Here is a 21287-nt window from a genome sequence, read left to right on the forward strand (position 1 = left end):
TTTTCTAATTTCTGACATTTGTTTTGATTTAAATAATATATTAAATCATTTATTTAACTTATGCCAATTTTTGCAGGGGCTAGATATATTATTCCAGAGCTCCTTTATAATTGACATAATATTTGGACATATATTAATATATATAATTAATATATTTCCAATGCAAATATTTATGCATTAATTCCAAAAGCCCAAAATAAATACCTATGAGCTCTTAAAAATATTGGTTTGATTTTTATCTCTGTCCAATATTTTCAGAGAGCCACATGAGCATTTTCTTGGACCCTTTTGGAGAAATTTTTATTTGGGTCATTTTCAAAATGATTCTGAGGGTTTCACAGATCCCCATTTCAAGTTTCTGATGAAAGAGTAAACATGATGCAACACTCTAATGCATGACTAGCTAGGGTGTGACAACTCACCCCCACTCAAAAGAATCTCGTCCCGAGATTTGGGTTCTTCCGGGAAGAAGGCGGGATACTCGAGTCGAAGACGATCCTTCCTTTCCCAGGTTGCTTCATCCTCAGAATGGTGTGACCACTGAACTTTGAGGAACTTGATGTTCTGACGTCGAGTGGTACGCTCGGCCTGATCGAGGATACGAGTGGGGTACTCTCGATATGTAAGATTATCCTGGAGATCAAGCGTTTCGTGGTCCACTCCACGGATAGGATCCGAGAAGCAACGCCTGAGTTGAGAAACGTGGAAGACATCATGGACTCTGGAGAGGTGCGGAGGTAGTTCCAACTGGTAGGCAACTTCTCCTCGTTTAGCAAGAATGCGAAAAGGTCCAATGTAACGAGGAGCCAATTTGCCTTTGATACCGAAACGATGGGTTCCCTTCAGAGGGGTGACCCGAAGATAAGCCTTCTCGTCAACCTCGAAAGTCATAGCCTTATGTTTTCGGTCATATTGACTCTTTTGACGAGATTGAGCTGTTTTCAACTTTTCACGAACGATGCGAACTTGTTCTTCTGCTTCCTGAATCATATCCGGGCCAAAGAATTGTCTTTCCCCGGTCTCTGACCAGTTAAGGGGTGTCCGACACCGTCGTCCATAGAGAACTTCAAAAGGGGCTTTACCCAAGCTAGATTGATAGCTGTTGTTGTAAGCGAATTCGGCAAATGGAAGGCACTTCTCCCAATCCATTCCAAATGAGATAACAGAGGCTCGAAGCATGTCTTCTAGAATCTGGTTGACGCGTTCCACTTGACCACTCGACTGAGGGTGGAAGGCGGTGCTAAAGGAGAGACGGGTTCCCATAGCATTTTGGAAACTTTCCCAAAATCGCGAGGTGAAAAGACTTCCTCGATCCGAGTTGATTTCCAAAGGAACACCATGGAGGGACACTATTCGGGAGATGTATAAGTCTGCCAGCTGGCTAGCGGTTATACTCTCACGAACAGGTAGGAAATGGGCTACTTTGGAAAGACGATCGACAACGACGAAGATAGCATTATTCCCTCTCCTGGTCCTGGGAAAACCGGTAATGAAATCCATACCAATTTTATCCCATTTCCATTCAGGAATAGCTAAGGGTTGAAGGGTGCCAGCAGGCCGTTGATGCTCTGCTTTTACACGACGACAGACGTCGCAATTAGCAATATACTGAGCAATTTTCTCTTCATCCTAGTCCACCAGAACCTCTGGCGTAGGTCCTGATACATCTTAGTACTACCGGGATGAATAGTGAGAGGAGATTCATGAGCTTCCATAAGGATCAATCGCCTCAGGTTTCGCACTTTGGGAACCACTAGTCGATTCCCGAAGTATACGACCCCTTGATCATTAATGGAGAAGCAATTTGCAATTCCTTTCTGAATGTTTCTCTTGATGCGGGAGATTCCCGGATCTACCTTCTGTGCTTTGATAATCTGATCCGTAAGAGTAGGTTTTGCCACCAAGGTGGAAAGAAAACCTTGAGGTACAATGTGAAGGTTAAGCTTCCGAAATTCCTCATGGAGAAGCGGTTGACTTTGTTGTAACATCAGGTTGTTACAATAAGATTTACGACTTAGCGCATCAGCCATGACGTTGGCTTTCCCTGGGGTGTAGGTTATTCCTAGGTCGAAGTCTGTGATCAACTCAACCCAACGTCTTTGCCTGAGATTCAGATCCGGTTGGGTGAAGATGTACTTCAGACTTTGGTGATCAGTGAATATTTCGCAACGATTACCGAGGAGGTAATGCCGCCAGGTCTTAAGTGCATAGACTACGGCTGCAAGCTCTAGATCATGAGTAGGATAATTCTCCTCATGTGGGTGCAATTGCCGTGAAGCGTAGGCAATTACGTGTCGATCTTGCATGAGAATGCAACCTAGTCCTTGTCGCGAGGCGTCGCAGTAGATAACAAAGTCCTTGGAGAAGTCTGGCGGTACCAGTACGGGAGCAGAGGTCAGGCGTCTTTTCAGTTCCTGAAAGCTGTGCTCACATTGTGGAGTCCATTCGAACTTCTTATCTTTCTTGAGGAGTTCGGTTAGAGGTTTGGCAACTTTGGAGAAGTTCTCGACAAAACGACGACAATAGCTCGCTAAGCCCAGAAAACTCCGAACTTGCTTGACCGATTCAGGTGGAGTCCAATTAAGGACGGCTTGAACTCGCTCAGGGTTAACAGCAATACCTTTACCAGATATTACATGACCCAGATAGGTCACTTCTGACAACCAGAATTCACATTTAGAAAATTTGGCATAAAGGCGATGCTCTCGAAGTTTCTTCAACACTAGCCTTAGATGTTCGGCATGTTCTTCCTCGTTCTTGGAGTAGATGAGTATATCATCGAGGTAGACCACGACGAATTTATCCAAATACTCCATGAAGATTGAGTTCATTAACCGAGAAAAGGTGGCTGGAGCGTTGGTTAATCCGAAGGACATGACGGTGTACTCGTATTGGCCATAACGAGTAACAAAGGCCGTTTTAGGAATGTCCCCGTTTCTGATTTTGATTTGATGGTAGCCCAACCTCAAATCCATCTTGGAGAAGACTGAGGATCCAGCGAGCTGATCATACAGATCGTTGATCCTGGGAAGTGGATATTTGTTTTTGATTGTGACCAAATTGACAGGTCGGTAATCTACAACCATCCGGTCCGTACCATCCTTCTTCTTGACGAATAGGACGGGGCAAGCCCACGGAGATGAGCTAGGTCGGATGAAACCCTTTTTCAAGGACTCATCGAGTTGTTTCTTAAGCTCGGCTAGTTCTAAGGGTGCCATCTTATAAGGTCTTCTAGCAATCGGAACGGTTCCTGGAATGAGGTCTATTACGAACTCAACATCCCTGTCAGGTGGGACACCTGGCAATTCCTCTGGAAAGACATCCGGGAAGTCACGGACTACCGGAACGTCCTCAAGGTCTGGCAAAGGGCTGGCGTTAAGAGAATATAATTGTCGCTTGGCTATTTGGGTCAAGACATTGACTATCTTCCCCGAAGGATGGTGAGTTGAACAGTCCTAGAGAAGCAATCAATTTGGGCATGATGAGCTGACATCCAGTCCATACCCAGAATGATATTAATATCTGAAGATTTAAGGGCTATCAAGGATGCGAGGAAAACAAGTCTGTCGACTTGGATTTCATTTCCATGGCTTACTCTAGAAGTTTGCCAATTGGATCCTGGAGTTTGAATTACCATAGAGGTTGGCATATCACCGAATGCGACGTTGTGCAAACGAGCATAGTTTTCAGATATAAAAGAATGAGAGGCTCCTGTATCGAAAAGAACAGATGCCGGGTGGCAATTAACAAGAAGCGTACCGAGAACGACGTTGGGATCCTCTTGAGCTTCTTCGGCAGAGATACAGTTGACATGGCCACGTGAAGCGGTGACCGGTTTGGCGTGGAATATTTTTCCTGTCGGCTTGCCACGGCCAACAGCTTTAGCAGATTGATTGGGGTTGGTCTGGGGACACTCACGCATATAGTGACCAGATTCCCCACACTTGAAACAAGTCACGGAACTGGTACGTGGAGGAGCATTATTGGTTGGACCCCCATAGGGCTTGGCCGGTGCAGACTGTTGAACAGGGCGAGGCGCCTGAAAAGATGGCCTCGGTGTGAACCTGGGTGGCAGGGCGGTGTTAGGTACCCACACGCGGCGCTTCTGAGGACCAGCACCGGATGAGGAACCCATGTCACGGCCATGCTTGCGTGTTGCGTCATAGTCAGTCTGACCAGTTTCAGCACTGATGGCTTTGTTGACAAGTTTCTGGAAAGACGTGCACTCATGCAGACGGAGGTCGCGGCGAAGCTCAGGACTAAGGCCCTTACGGAACCTTGCTTGCTTCTTGGCGTCAGTAGAAACTTCCTCGGTTGCATATCGTGCGAGGTTACCAAACTCCCTGCTGTAAGCATCCACAGAAAGTCGGCCTTGGGTGAAACTGCAAAATTCCTCACGTTTACGGTCCATGAGACCCTCCGGAATGTGATGCTCACGGAAAGCCTCGCTGAATTCAGCCCAAGTAGTGACGTGGCCCGCTGGGCGCATAGCTCCATAATTCTCCCACCATAGACTGGCGGGGCCTTCAAGATGATATGCAGCAAAGGTGACCTTGTCAGCCTCCGCTACCAGCGCGGAGCGCAGTTTGTGAGCGATACTGCGAAGCCAGTCATCAGCATCGAGAGGCTCGACGGAGTGGTGGAACGTGGGTGGATGCAATTTGATAAAATCACTGAGTGACACCACGTTAGTCCTCTGATGGTGTGTTGTGTTCTGTTCAATACGCTCCAACAAACGGTTGGTCTCCCGCTTGTTTCTCTCAGCTTCCATCATAACCTCGGCTAGGGAAGGAGGATGAGGCAAATTTGCATCCCTGACTTCCCTGCCTTCGGCCTGCTCTTGAGGAGCAGGGTTAGTGCGCGTGTTGACCATCCTAGGTAAACAGGACAAAGATTTAGTCAGGTTGATAAAATTCCGACATAGGATATAAAATGTAAGGATTAACTCGAAATGCAAGATGATCATCCGTATGACATGGTAGATATAGAAACTGCTTCTTTTATTCCATCGTCATACACACCATACAGGGTTTAGTACAAGACCAAACAAAGTACTGTTATGGTGAGAGAAGGATTACATCTCATCGGAGGCATTCCAAGCTCCTATACATTATTTTTCTACACCTCCGGAAGGAGTACAAACTAGGTCATATCCCACGAGTCACGCGGGACGATAGACGACACAGCTAATGCTAATTAGTGATACTACCACTAACTCAGACCGATCCGTAGTAGTCCTCGTAAAAGTCACCTCCATAGCCTGGAAGCTCAACATGATCATCCGGAAACAGACGATCTCGCGGAGCTTGTGGACCATAGGGGCTAGGATGAGGCCTTGGACCAACAGACGGTGGCCTGCGGGGACCGCGAGGTGGGGTGATGCCTCCTACATCACGCCAAACCATCACGTCTGGCAGAGCAGATCTCACAGGATAGAGATCGCGCATATCTGAATATCCAGCTTGCACCGCCGGTGCGAACCGAGTCAAAGTGGCCCAGTGGTCAGCACGGGTATTGAAGAGCTCTAACCTCAAAGCCCGATTTTCACGGTCCTTATCCTCGAGCATCTCAGCAGTGGTGCGAGTCCGTGAATCCTCCTGAGTGGAGTCAGCATAAATAGCCTGGAGATACCCTTGTGCTCCCGGAAGTGATCCTGGCATATACCGGAAATCAGAGTCCCGAAATAGACCAGATCTGACTCGCATAATGGTCATCATAGAGTAGGCGGCGTCCTGCACAACCATCTCAATAGTAACCCCGAGTCCATAGGAGCAGTGAAGAGGCTCGGTGGATCCAGGATAAGATGGAAATATCCTGACAGTGCAGAGATACTGGCTTTGATTAAAGTCTCGGAATTGCTCTTCGACGCTGTACTCGGGATACCAGCGGTATCCAGCCTCAGCCATTACCCTGACCAACTTGGCAGTATGGCCGGGTACATCTAGGCATCGAGTCAGGCGAACCACTTGATTGAGGTCGCGAGTGGCCATCTGAAAGCACAATCATAATGCAAGGGCATTAGAATTTCTAGCAAAATTTCGGCAGCATAACAGCTGTAAATGCTCAAGAAGGATTTTGAGACATTTGACAAAGGATTACATACACACTCAACATCATCATAACAAAGTTCTGAATCCATTCTAACAACATAATGTGGTAGTAGAACTGAACTAGGCTTGTATCCATCAAACTTATAAGGTACTACTGATTAGTAACACGTGATCCTGATAGAGAGAACAGATCCTAATTCCTTATCCCCCGGTAGAAGAATGGACTGACTCAGATCAGAAGGTCATAAGATAAAGGAGTAAAAAGGGCCTTACGTTCCAACCCACAAACAATTCCCCTACATATAACTAAAGAATCTCTAGACTCAACATCGACCAGTTTGGCTTGGAGAACCTACAGGCAGTCCGGCTCTGATGCCAACGCTGTCAGGACCCCGACTCGATGTCACATCGATCTAGCCGGTAACACCTCATATCACTTTGCGGCCTCACGCACGGTATCCCCACGGGTGTCGCCTTACCTTTGCCCGGGACCGTTTGCGCCTTTTGGCTCACGTATATGATAGTGTCGCTAGCATCCATATGATAAAGAGCCCGGGCTGACATGACTAGTCGTAAACCCAAAGTGGCACAGACTTACAGGGACAGGCATCCATGACCCAGCTTCGAACGTGTCGGTCATCAGCAAGTGGGTCCGGGCTGTAGCACTGGGCTAGCAGGACTCCGGTAAACCGGGCTGTAGCGGGCTAACAGGACTCCGGTACTCAAAGCGTGACATTTCCCCGAAGGGACAGACACAGGAACGAAGAAGGACACATGCCGGCCAGCCTAAGTGTTCCAGAGCAGTAGCAAGCTACCATGGCTCAGCGGTAACACTAGGAGACATTTCCCGGTAAGAGAGGCTACTAAAGATAAACAACTAGATAGTCAGATCCCACACATACCAAGCATTTCAATCGTACACACAATATGCTCGATATGTGCAAATACAACGAAGCATCACAACATGACTCTACGACACAAGTACTTTATTTAAGGCTCAGGGAGCCATACATAACATACACAAAGGTACGGGTCTCACGACCCAACATACAAGTCATACAGTCATACAAACCAGCAGCGGAAGTAACTTGTCTGAGTACAGACAACTACTAAAATAAAAGAGGCTTGGAAAGCCTAGCTATACTACGTGGTCCTTCACAAGCTCAGGGTCACCACCTGGGTCTTTAGCCTACTCGTTGATGTCAACGTCTACATAGAACCCATCAGAAGGGGTTGCAACGTCTTCTGTAAAAATGTAGATTATAGCAACATGAGTACAAAGGTACTCAGCAAGACTTACATCAGATCCTACATACATGCTTAGTATCAAGAAGGGTTGGTGGAGTTGTTGCAGCAAGCCAGCTTTGACTCTTGGCTAGACTATCCTACGATACTCCAACTTGAAATGGTTTTGCGCACACGAGTCCACTACTCACCACTTCAATACACTACCGAGGATCCACCTCCGTCTTCCTACGGAAGAGCCATCCTCGGCACTCACACTTATCTTGAGGCTTTTAGCAGTTTCCATTTACTTGTCTATGAACTGTATAGGCAACCAAGTAGTCCTTTACCGCGGACGCGGCTATTCGAATAGATCATGTTAACCCTGCAGGGGTGTACTCCTTCATACACGCTCTCACCACTTACCGTCGTTTACACGACATGTACTCGGCAACCTTCAAGCGGAAGCCCAACGTGGGTGTCGGCCACGACCTACCTAATCACCTAAGCCTCCAGTCCAGGTTTATCGCCTATCCAGGTTCCATCCGCAGGGAGTCCGGCCGAGGTTTCCCATACGGCCCCGAACGATGTGAACAGGGTTCCCGAGATACCTAACGGGTATTCGGTACACCGTGCCACGTACCTACCGCATCACAGCCCACCCCTAGGGTCAGCGCTGTCCACGGCCTCCAGTAGGCTACAAACACCAGAAACTACTTGCAACTCCTGGACGGAGAACTAGGGTGAATAAGAAGCCGAGAGGGTCCATTGGTTTCGGGCCCAATGCATGGTAGTAGCTGATTCTTAAATCACACATACAGATCTCAGTGCTTAAGGTCGGCTTCAATGAAACAACCCACCATGTACTCCTACATGGCCTCTCATCGATACCTTTACCAAATCGTGTTCACCACACCACTCTCATTACCGACATAATCATTTCACTCTAGCCCATCACCCAGATGAACCAGACCTGACACGACTCTAAGCATAGCAGGCATAGCAAGGTAGGAACAACACATACATATGGCTCAATCAACTCCTACACATGCTAGTGGGTTTCATCTAGTTATTGTGGCAATGACAGGTCATGCAGAGGAAATGGGTTCAACTACCGTAGCACACAGCAGTTTGAAACACGTTGTCTTAATGCAGTAAAAGAGAGCAGGAGCGAGAACATGGGTTTGTATCGATATGATCAAATGGTTGGTTGCTTGCCTGATGGTTCGATGCACTGATACGGTTCTTCGTTAGGGTAATCGCGGTACTCCTCGGAGGCAGAACCTGTCGCAAAGGACACCGACACACAACCATCACCAAACAATGTGCAACAATATGATGCATGCATGAAACATAGCAATATGAGTGTGTTGGGCTAATGCAACTAAAACCAGAAGGGTTTGAACCAATTTGAATCAAAGATTCAAATTTCAAACTCAAACATGGCCCTTTAAGGTGCTTTTCCTTGTTCTGCTTAAAACATCAATTTAACTTGTTTGATCATGCATGAAAATAGTACAGATGGATAGATTGGATTTTTCTGATCATTTTTCATATATAATTTGTCCAATTTGGAGTTACAGAATAAAAGTTATGAATTTTTGAAGTTTAAATAATATTCTGGAATTTCCTGATTTAATTTAATCCAGAAATATAATTATTGCGCCAGCATGACGTCAACATGACGTCAGTGGTCAACTGCGGCTGTCTGGGGTCAAACCTGACGTGTGGGGGCCACACGTCAGTGACAGGGGGTTTAAACAGGGTTAAATTAATCCTAATTACTAATTAGTGGCGCTGGGGCCCACTAGTCAGTGTCAGGGGGTTAACTAACAGTGGTTAGCGCTAATCCTAATTAGCCACAGGGCTGGGCCCACCTGTCAGGGACTCAGGAGGGGTCCTGCCGTGGTCAAAGTGGTTCAAACCCACCGGCGACATGACGCCGGCGAGGCCCGAGACGGCGGCGCGATGCGGAATCGCGCTACAGGGCACGGGCGAGGCCGTGCTTGGGCTCGTTGGAGAGATCTTGCTCCCGCGCGTCGAACGGTGGCCGTGGCTGGGCCTGGGGTGGCCGGAGTCGACGGCGGCGAGCTCGGCTGCGGCCGCCGGAGTTCGGGTGCGGTCGGAGTCGGTGTTGCAGGGGGTTTGGGGAGGCGTTGGTGCGTGCTGCGTGCTCCTAGTGAGGCGTGGAGCACGATAGTGTGCTCGGTTGGGCACTACGGTGACCGTGGCCACGATGGCGACATCGCCGGCGGCGTGGAGCTCTCGGCCAAGGTGGGGCTAAGGCCTAGAGGTCGAAAGAGACCAGGGGAGAAGGGGGAAACGACTCGGGGGCTCACCGCGGTTGCAGTGGGCGTCGAAGCGGGCTCGGGGACGCGCTGGAGACGGCGAATTCGACGGCGATGATGGTCGGAGCCCGAAGAGGGGAACGGCGACGTGGCGGCGATGCAGGGCTTCCGGAGGCCCGTGGAGCGGTGGGGAGGGAGAGGGGGTCGAGGCGGAGCTTCTGAGCTAGTCGGGGGAGCGAGGGGTGGCCGGAGACGGCTGCTATGGCGAACGGCGGCGACGGTGGTGTTCGGCTGTGTGAGAGAGAGAGCGAGGGAGAGGAGGGAAGAGCCGAGGGCGAGTGAGAGAGAGCAGGGGGGGAGGCGTGGCGTCGTCCAGGGGCATCGAGGCGAGGAGGGGAGGGCAGGCAGGCAGGGAGAGAGGTGGCGTGGCGCGGTGGCGCGCGCGCGCGCCAGCCACACTCCCCTCCCTCTGTCGGGACGAAGACGACAGAGGAGGGAGACGGGCTGGGCCGCCTGCTGGCTGGGCCGGCCAGCTGGATGGGCTGCACAGGGAGGAGCCCAGGTAAGCTTCTCCCTTTTATTTTTTTCTATTTTCTAATTTCTGACATTTGTTTTTATTTAAATAATATATTAAATCATTTATTTAACTTATGCCAATTTTTGCAGGGGCTAGATATATTATTCCAGAGCTCCTTTATAATTGACATAATATTTGGACATATATTAATATATATAATTAATATATTTCCAATGCAAATATTTATGCATTAATTCCAAAAGCCCAAAATAAATACCTATGAGCTCTTAAAAATATTGGTTTGATTTTTATCTCTGTCCAATATTTTCAGAGAGCCACATAAGCATTTTCTTGGACCCTTTTGGAGAAATTTTTATTTGGGTCATTTTCAAAATGATTCTGAGGGTTTCACAGATCCCCATTTCAAGTTTCTGATGAAAGAGTAAACATGATGCAACACTCTAATGCATGACTAGCTAGGGTGTGACATGTGATCTGATCATGTCAGCTAATTTTATGAGTTGCTTTCTTGGCATGGAAGTTCAATGTAATAACATGTGTAAACTAAAGAGAGATAAATCAGTGTTCTCGAGACGAAGACATACTCACCATCTTCATTCAGTTTCTTCAAGAGCTGCGACTTAGAAGGAAGGGCATACATTCTAGCACATACTGTTTTCCTTATGGCCCAGCCATGGTGAGGAGCAAACACCTGAGCATAAGCCTTGGACGCTGCGTCCTTCACGGAGTTGCCTCTGAAACAAAAGAGAATGTGAGGATTCAGATAACATTTACTCAACAGGCATCTAAGAGTAGCAAACCAAAGGGTCGACAACATAACATAAGTTTTCTTTTATCACAACATGATATAAGTGACTTCACTATCCCATTTGCAACTTGAACTTACTCTGTGACCAATATCTACTCAAACAGAACTTTCACTATATCAAAACCACGCTTAACCCTCAGTAGGTTCCATGTATGGCTCCCTGGCTGCCTGACACTGCCTTTCTGAATGTGATGCTCAACCATGGAGGGTAATGTTGAAATCGTCTTGGATATCTCCAGTAAATCATTAACCTACAACCACGTAAGACGAAGTAATCAGACAAGACCACCAAACAAAGCCTAGATGGCACCAAGTCAGTCATCAAGCAGGCATGAGTATGTGAGGTCTCTGTAACACAATAACATCTATAATGCGAAATGGCTGCACACTTGGTTTGCTAAGTAGTAGTACTAAAATAAGTGCAGAAGTAGATTGGAACTTCCAACACCTTAAGAGTACATCAGAACAAGCATATCAAAATATCAGAAAAAGACACTCTGATCCTTATGTGCACACAATAATTCCTGGTTTGATCAAGTTGAAAATTAATTTAGAGTTTTAGACCATCTAGGCCGAACCTCCTGGCCTTAAACAAGTCCAGGGGATTACCACGATTTAAAGCAGTAGTACTAACACAAGTGCAGAAGTGGATATTACTTTCTACATATGAAGCATACACCACAACAAGCATAGCAGAAAGTAGCAGAATTAGACAGTCCGATCCTGGTGAAGCACCCCATAATTGCTGCTTCATTCAGTTGAGAATTTGATTGGGATCATTTCACCCAAACTTTCTAGCCTCAAACTAAAGTGTATTATTACAATTAACTTACCACATGGATCCGCGGCTATCTGGGTGTAATTCAAAACGAACTTAAACATAACTTGCTAGCTGAATTTGGCTAAGAATTTGAGATTATTTTGCCTCAACCTCTCTCAGCTTTAAGCGGCTACCAATGTCCCGGAAATCACCAGAAATTCAAATAGCGGGGAGGAGAGGGGGGCAGAGGAGCGGCCGCTTGCCTTTGGCAACGTAGTCCATCTCGGCGAACTTAAAGGCGATGCTGAGGGGCCGTGGAAGTGGACAAAGAGCTGTCCCCGGACGCGACGCTGTGGCTGTCGTTCTGCTGCAGGAGCAGCAACAACGTGCTCCGGACTGCCCAGACCATCCTGCAGCACGACGCCGACAATACCAAAGTGTTATCGTAAGAAAAACTCGAGGTAATGTTTTAGGTCATAATTCTCGACAGATGGCATATAAGAAATTATGAATAGATCAATAACTCTTACAAAGAATAAATAGATCGTGCGAAACACACTGGATTCACCAATGATTAATTAAATATTCAAGTGGAGGTGGGACGGGAGAGGATGTCATACCTCAAAATCGGGGGAATCGACGGAGACGCGGCGAGGACAGACGGGAGCTGCGATGACGGCAAGGAGGCGAGTCGTCCTGCCACCTGCCACGACGTGCCGTCGAACAAATCAGCTCTGCCTCGTGCTCCTCCCGGAACTTCCCGCCGCCAATCCGCTCCGTCCCACCTCCTGCCTTCCTATGTTTCCCGCAGATCCGCCGCCGCCGCCGCTCGTATGCGCCTCCTTGAGCGAGGGGGTGGACAAGGAAGCAGAGAGAGGGGGAAGAGGAGGCGGGGCCTGCGGCTAGCGACGCTGAGGAAGACGAGGAGGCGGCGTGCGGGGGAGGCGGAGACGAAGACGTGCGCGTGCCTTCGTTGGGACTTGGGAAGGAAACAAAATAATCGCTGCGTTTATCTATTGTCTTTTTTTCTCGCACGGTAAATCATCGATCGACATGGCATGGCTCAGCGAGCGCCCTTTGCGCCACCGTTAATGGGTTGTATGGGAACCGGGTAAGTTTCTGCAAATGTATTCTTTTGGTTGTTTTGTGTCATTTGTATCTCGGTCAACAATTTGAGAGATTTACTTTGAGTAAATTCATGGTCTGAACTGGCTGTAGTATTCATTGATCAAATAATTGTCGTCTAACGAGTGTTATTGATAAAGGAGGAGCTTGAGAAAATGAAGGTAACTATGAAGCTTCCTCTATACATGATGAAGTGGGCGAATGCGAAATACAACAGGAGTTAGAGAAAGGCACACCTTGCACTTATCGTTTCCTGAGTGCCAAAGAAAGGCTCACTGAAAGTATCAAATTTATTTAATGTGAGGTAGTGACAAGCTTTAGAGTTCAAGCTTTTAGTGGAGTGCTTTTATGTATATAATCTTAATATAATTCATAATTGTAAATAATGGGAAGCAAACAGTGGTACATACATTGTATGCATTGTGAAAGAAAATATTTTTATAATCATGCTTGTGTTTAACAAGAATTGGTAGAAACAATTATGTTTTAATTTTAATGAATATATCTTACACCTTTTGTATAAACTAAGTCATATTGTCGCACTATCATTTCTTTCCTTTTGTTTGTTGGTTCACCTTTTTTCTCCCGTTGCAATGCACGGGCTATTTTGCTAGTTATTTTAAAAAAGTGTTCGCAGAAATGAGCTATCATGTGTGAAGATTCATGCCTTTCAAGCCAAATGATCAATCTTATGGCCACATTCATGACATAGTTTGTTAAAATGATCTCATATTGTGCACAAGGGTTCATCTTGAAATTCCAAACAATGTTGCCTATGGGACTTTTCATTTTCTTTTTACGGAAAATACATTTTCCATTTTCCGAGTGCCCGAAATGAGTTTTTTTTTGTGAAGGACCTACCATATATTTGTTGCAAAATTGTACCTAATCAATTTTATAAAATACTAGGCCATATTTAATGCATAATTGATAAAATGGTTGGGTGTAAAAAGTTTTAATCCATCTCTGGTGAAAAAGACAAATTCCCGTCGATTCAGCTGGAAGCGGGTCAAATTTGAACTGCAGCTGTCTCATAGTTTGCTCTTTATTTTTTCCAAAAATCATTTATAGGTAAATAAGTATCTATTTAATCAAAAATACATGGTTTTATGGCGAGACATCGAGGTTTGGACGGTGGCCGAGGGCCCCAACTCTAGGGCGCATAAGCTCGCATGCCCGCCGCGTGGTCACCGTGTGACCGTGTCATTGCCATGTGTTCTGGGCGGCCTAGGCATGTCTAGTGGGTTGGGCACTCCCCAGTTAGGTGCTAGGAAGAAAATCACAACATAAGATTCTCACGAGGAGACTGATCGATGCTCAAACATGAATAAGCAGCCAAGTGTTTGATTTGCGGTACGGGAAATGCACATGGCTAATGGGTGTGAGTTTTGGCTGAGGATGATCAGTTACTAACAAGACCGTCTTCACAAATTTTTAGGGAAATCAAGAATATATAAATAACACTTCCTTCACAAGGTGCTGCTTTGAACATGATAGGAAAATAAATATTGTTGAGTTATTTTTGAACTAGGCAAGGAAGGTTTTTGACATATTTGATGAAGATATGATCCAAACAATTTATGAGAACTTTTTGGGAATTTTTGGAATAACAGACATATAGGTTGCTTCACAACCTAGGGCAAAAATTGACACATGGACATGACACATAGGCAAAACTGATGAGATGGCGCCTAGTCATCACAACCCACCACAATCTACAAGGCTATGACCATCTATATTGGTCGTTAACAACTAGAAATAAGGCAGCGGACCTGCACTGTTTGCTTTGTGACCATTTCGTGTAAGGAAATTACGACCTTTCTGACCAAAATGGTCGCAATGGTTTAGGGTTTGGAGCCCCCAAGAACAGCTTTTGACCAATTGGTCTCAAATGGTCATAGATCTATGCCCAATTCTTCCAGGGTCACTGACAGAATGTCACTAGTTGACATATTTCTTGTAGTGAGCGGTCAAAAACATCCTGAAGTACCTGAAAAGTATCAAGGATATGTTTCTCGTTTATGGAGGCGACGAAGAGCTCGTCGTAAATGGCTACGTCGATGCTAGCTTCGACACTGACCCGGATGACTCTAAGTCACAAACTAGATACGTATTTATATTGAATGGTGGAACTGTCAGTTGGTGCAGTTCCAAGTAGAGCGTCGTGGCAGGATCTACGTGTGAAGTGGAGTACATAGCTGCTTCGGAAGCAGCACATGAAGGCGTCTGGATGAAGGAGTTCATATCCGATCTGGGTGTAATACCCAGTGCATCGGGTCCAATAAAAATCTTTTGTGACAACACTGGAGCAGTTGCCTTAGCGAAGGAATCCAGGTTTCACAATAGAGCCAAACACATCAAGAGACGCTTCAACTCCATTCGTAAAAAGGTCAAGGATGGAGACATAGAGATTTACAAAATACATACGGATCTGAATGTAGCAGACCCATTGACTAAGCCTCTTTCGTGAACAGAACATGATCAACACCAAGACTCCATGGGTGTTAGATTATTGACTCTAGTGCAAGTGAGAGACTGAAAGAAATATGCCTAGAGGCAATAATAAAGTTGTTATTTTATATTTCCTTATTCACGATAAATGTTTATTATTCATGCTAGAATTTTACTGTTCAGAAACTTAAATACATGTGTGCATACATAAACAAATAACGTGCCCCTAGTAAGCCTCTACTAGACTAGATCATTGATCAAAGATGGTTATGGTTTCCTAACCATTGACATGTGTTGTCATTTGATAACGGGATCACATCATTGAGAATGATGTGATGGAGAAGACCCATTCGTTAGCTTAGGATATTGATCGTTCAGTTTATTGCTATTGCTTTCTTGATGACAAACACATATTCCTTCGACTATGAGATTATGCAATTCCCGGATACCGGAGGAATACCTTGTGTGTTATCAAATGTCACAACGTAACTGGTTGATCATAAAGATGCTCTATAGGTATCTCCGAAGGTGTTTGTTGAGTTGGCATAGATCGATATTAGGATTTGTCACTCCGAGTATCGGAGAGGTATCTCTGGGCCCTTTCGATAATACACATCATAAGAAACCTTGCAAGAAAAGTGACTAAGGAGTTAGTTGCAAGATGATGTATTACGGAACGAGTAAATAGACTTTCCGGTAACGAGATTGAACTAGGTATGAAGATACTGACGACCGAATCTCGGGCAAGTAACATACCAATGGACAAAGGGAATTACGTATGTTGTCATAAGGTTCGATCGATAAAGATCTTCGTAGAATATGTAGGAGCCAATATGGGCATCCAGGTTCCACTATTGGTTATTTACCGGAGAGGTGTCTCGGTCATGTCTACATAGTTCTCGAACCCGTAGTGTTCGCACGCTTAACGATCGTTGACGATATAGTGTTATATGAGTTATATGATTTGATGAACGAATGTTGTATTCGGAGTCCCGAGTAAGATCACAGACATGACAAGGAACTCCGGAATGGTCCGGAGGTAGAGATTGATGTATAGGATGATGATATTTGGACACCAGAAGAGTTTCGGGATGTACCGGATAGAAATCGGGTCACTTGAAGGGGTTTCGGACACCCTCGGAAGGTTAATGGGCCATATGAACCAAAGGGGGGGCATACCAGCCCACAAGGGGCTGGCGCACCCTTCCTAGGCCGCAACCCTTGGGGAGAGATGGAAAGGGGGGATTCGGCCTCCCGCTTCCTTTCCTCTCCCCCCCTTTCCTTCCCCCTCCGAACGATATGGAAAGGAGGGGGGGGGGGGGGCTAGGGGAGGACCCCAAGTAGGATTCGGCCTACCTGGGGCGCCTCCTTGGCTGCTCCTCCCTCCCCCACCTATATATATGTGGAAGGGGGTACCACACAGCACGACGGCAATCTCTTAGCCGTGTGCGGCGCTCCCCTCCACCGTTTACACCCTCGGTCATATTTTCGTAGTGCTTAGGCGAAACACTACGGAGATAGCATCACCATCACCATCACCACGCCGTCGTGCTGCCGGAACTCATCCACTACCTCGCCATCTTGCTGGATCAAGAAGGCGTGGACGTCACCGAGCTGAATGTGTGCTGAACGCGGAGGTGCCGTACGTTCGGTATTTAATCGCTTATCGCGAAGAAGTTCGACTACATAAACCGTGTTACTAAACGCTTCCGCTTACGCTCTACGAGGGTATGTAGACACACTCTCCCCTCTCGTTGTTATGCATCTCCTTAATAGATCTTGCGTGTGCGTAGAATTGTTTTTGTTTTTCATGCAACGTTTCCCAACATATGTACCTTCACCTATTCACACTTGAAAAGCAGTCTAAAGGGGAGGCACTCCGTATACCACAACACAACTCGGAGATTCGGCTCAGATCCGAGGGACCCAGTCAAGAGCGGAACAAGAACAACACATATATATTGAGGAAAAATCAATATATATTGCCATCACCAGTGCTAAGAAAAGTAAAAAAAATTTTTTGCCAAACATTAACAAATGTTTTGATAGATTGCAAAGTTTCATCACCAGATGACATTCCTGCAAAATGTGGCAAAAAAATGGATGCTCCAAAACGTTATTTTCAAAAGCATTCTGGAGTATCGATGTTTTTCCACATTTCCCATGAATGTCATTTCATGATGAAACTTTGGGAGCTATCCAACAATTGTCAATGTTTGAAAAAAAATTGTTTTCATTTTTTGGCTTTACTGTTCACCCGAGCTTACATGGGTCAGGATCATAACAACACTTTCGTATGGAAAGCTACTACCGCCTCCGTTCCAAAATAGATGACCCAACTTTATATTAAAGTTGGGTTTAATATAAAGTTGGGTCATCTATTTTGGAATGGAGGGAGTATATATTAGAGCTAGCATAACTTTTGCGGTACATAATCTGGTGCAGTGGTCAGATACAAAATTCAAAATTAGCATATGAGTGGCTCGTGGAGTTCTTGATTTACATCGACATGTTGGCCTTAAACTGCTTTAGTCACATCAGCCCATGCGAGGACTCACGGACATGAAGCCTATTGATTTTGCAGCAGCTAAACCATAGGGCCTCTGTAGCAAAGCTAGCTAACAATATAAGAATTGATGGATGGATTTTGGTGCTGCTATCAACAGCTTTTTTAGTGGCTTTTCATTACAATATACATAAATGACTTACAAACCGACTTGGTGAAAAATTTCTAACCATAAACAAAACGGAACTTGTACTAATAGATACACGGCGTGCTTACTCAAACAGGATACACATCATAGATACCTTGTTGTGGATACAGGTATAATAAGAATTACATAACATGTTGCATAGTATACAAAACGTCAAACTCCTTTTTTGGGGGTAGCATACTGTTGCATTATGCATCAACAACCGAAAGAAACATATGCACAACATTTTCCATGGTGGGCCTTTTTCTGGTATCTTCTTCTACGCAAGAAATGGCCAACTTGACCATAGTTCTTGCTTGCAACTCATTGAACTGGCCATTCAATCTCGAATCAATGAAGTCGGAGATCCATAACTGTTGGCCACCCTCCAACATTAGATTTTCTGCAAGCATCCTAATGACCCATGCAAAGACCGTTTCCACTTCCTCGTCAGCATTTGATGCCCAGTTTGAAACACGAGCCCCCTTCAGTAGTTCCAAGACAACCACTCCGAAGCTGTAGACATCAATTTTTGCTGTTATTGGTTGGCTAGAGACCCACTCAGGAGCTATGTAACCTCTTGTTCCATGGATCCTCGACACGTTTTTATTGGATCCACCTCTACTCACAAGTTTAGCAAGGCCAAAGTCACTGATCTTCGGGTTCAAGTTGTCATCCAACAATATATTTTCAGGCTTTAGGTCACAATGGATAACCCATTCCAAGCATTCATGATGAAGATATGCCAATCCTTTTGCCACCCCTATAGCAATATTAAACCTTTCCTTCCATTCAAGTAACCTTGTGCTACTAAACAAAGTTTTATCCAATGAACCATTCTCAACGTACTCTAGAACCAATATCCTGTGTGGGCCATCAGAACAAAACCCCCATACCCTCACTAGATTCATATGGTAAATCTTCCCAATCACACTCAGTTCATGTTGGAATTCTTCCCCGCCTTGGTTTATATCTGCCAACCTTTTCACCGCCACTACTCTCTTGTCCTTCAAGACCCCCTTGTATACATGACCAGATGCCCCACACCCAATTTGATCCTTAAAATTTTGAGTCGCTTTCTGCAACTCCTTGTAAGTGTATCCGCGAAAGTGGTTGGTTATCATTTCATAGCCAATCTCAGCTGGCCATACTCCTGGTAACTGCTTGCCCTCCATTCTGAACACAAACCAGCACCCTAGTGCCACAAATATCACCTCCACAAGAAATATTGCTAATAAGAATCCATACAACAAGTACAAGTACTGCGAGTTTAATCCACTATGACTATCTTTGGGTTGATCCAGAAAATCGGGAATGAAATATTTGGTCTTTGCACTACAATTAGGAGCGTATCTAGGATCAAAAGGTTGAGATTGAGGAATTGAGGACTTTGAGACCTGTAATGTCTTAGGAAGCTTGATATAGATAGAACGACCCAAACCCGGCCTCATTTCACCACCCAAAAGGGACGACTTTGGATAGCAACCTCCACTTGCTTGCCAGTATAAAAAACCTTTGCAATTGCAATCGTTCAAGCATATCTTCTTGCAAGTATGAAATGAAACTGAGGTATTCTTGCTTTGGTCATTACCTCGGAAGTCAGTGTTTGGTAGCTTCACAAACATCTCCTGCCCATCACAACTAGGATTGAATTTCGGCCTGCAACCTTGGCTCCTATCATTTGGGTCGATGATCTCATATCCAGGGGCACATGCACAAGAAGGCCTAGGTGTATACACACATATTCCATTCATACCACATAGACTACGTATAGAGCAGGTCTGAGGAAGTGCCATCCATGTGACAGACCATGTTCCATCTGTCTTATTTAGACTATATAATCTAAGGTTACCATCGTAATCCAAGGTTAGCCTCCTCATAATCCTGATGCCCCAATCACTAGCCTTAAAATTTAAATTGTCACTTCCAAGGAAATACCCCCAACTATCAAGTACCCCAATTGTGGTGGTATTAAACGAGTTTCTTTGCTTTGTCCATATGTCACTATTAGGATTTGGCCAGTAGATGAAAGAGATATCCTTCTCATCATCAAACAATGTGAGTAGATGTTGATCATCAAAATGAAAGCTGAACCGGCCAGGAACAAGTAACCTACTAGTAGATACCAACTTGGTAGCACTAGTAATGTTCTGATAGGGCAGCAATGTATCAGTAGGAGAATGAAAGCTTTGCCATAGAATAATATCACCTTGGCCCTTCACGATGAGGTTCCCGGTGTCCAATAACTGAGCTTTTACAGCTTTTGATGAAGAGTTGACATTGTTTTCCCACACAGACTGTCCATTGTAATCCTCTAGAACCATTCCGCCATCCGCATATAGCATGACTCGGGATCCCCAGGAGTACACAGGATGGAGATGATTTGCGCTCCAGACGGCAGTCTTGTCAACTGTGTTGGAGAACCAAATAGAGAAGACGGAGGCATTTCGGGAAATGTTTTTGAAGCCACAGGTGAAAGTGCCATCTGGTGAATGGAGCATATGGGAGCTGTCCTCTATGGAGAGAGAGGAGCCTGGCAAGAGGAATTCACGAGCTGAGATGCGCAAAAACAGATGAACCAAATTTAGTAGGAGTAGAGAGGCAAAGCGTGCATCCATATTTGGTGAGGCACTCGAGTCGATCTATGGAATGATCACAAATGGACGCTATTATAGGAATCAACTAGTGGTAGGTACACACTCCAGAGAAGCGATATACTTCTACTATAACTAAATAGGAAACTGATTGGCGCTTGTCCCTTGAGAATGATAGCTGGTTCTAGTTCGTCAATGATGCAATTAATAGTTAGTTGAGAAGTCATTGTCATTAAGTTTGAGCGTTGTAGATGACAGTAAGGATGCAGACCCCACGGCACATCATCTTTTATTTTAGCTGGCTGATGTATACTCCTGAAATAAGGATGTAGACCCCACGGCATCGTCTAATTTGGGCCACCCTTGCTCAATTTTCATCATCCATCACGCAGGAGATAAGTGAAAAAAGTTATTTTTTTTGTGGGTCAAAAAAGTTACTTATTTCAGTTGTGTGATGACGATAAAATGATGTATATGAGTAATTAGTTTGCTATATTTCGTACAAAGGTCCCCCAGGATCAATTGTTTCTCGGGAAATAAATGGTCAACTTTGCAGTTGGGATTTCATTGTTTCACGTATCCTTCTCTCAATAACTTCTTGTCTTTTTCTTGGAATTGCAACTTGTTCTATTCGGTCAACAATTCAACCATTATTGAAGTCATTGTCTTTCAAGCAGGTCCATCCATGTTTCAGGCTTTAAGCTGGCTGATGTGTACTTCTGAAACGAAGCTCCAGGGATATGTTTCGGGGAAAGT

General features: G+C 45.4%; 1 protein-coding gene and 1 long non-coding RNA gene across 3 annotated transcripts in view; one reads left to right on the forward strand and one right to left on the reverse strand.

The window, feature by feature from the left end:
• LOC119341509 overlaps positions 1-13114 on the forward strand; it is a 21621-nt gene extending 8507 nt beyond the window's left edge. For both annotated transcript variants that reach the window (XR_005165133.1, XR_005165132.1), the window contains exon 6: positions 12934-13114. This is a non-coding gene — a long non-coding RNA (uncharacterized LOC119341509). The remainder of the gene's footprint in view (positions 1-12933) is intronic.
• Positions 13115-17889: 4775 nt separating this feature from the next.
• LOC119341877 (putative receptor protein kinase ZmPK1) lies at positions 17890-20623 on the reverse strand. The gene has a single exon (XM_037613725.1). The coding sequence runs from the start codon at positions 20553-20555 to the stop codon at positions 18147-18149; it is 2409 nt and encodes an 802-aa protein (XP_037469622.1). The 5' UTR covers positions 20556-20623; the 3' UTR covers positions 17890-18146.
• Between the last annotated feature and the right edge of the window lie 664 nt (positions 20624-21287).

This window comes from Triticum dicoccoides, chromosome 7B, assembly GCF_002162155.2.
Source record: "Triticum dicoccoides isolate Atlit2015 ecotype Zavitan chromosome 7B, WEW_v2.0, whole genome shotgun sequence".
In the NCBI taxonomy this organism is placed as follows: domain Eukaryota; kingdom Viridiplantae; phylum Streptophyta; class Magnoliopsida; order Poales; family Poaceae; genus Triticum; species Triticum dicoccoides.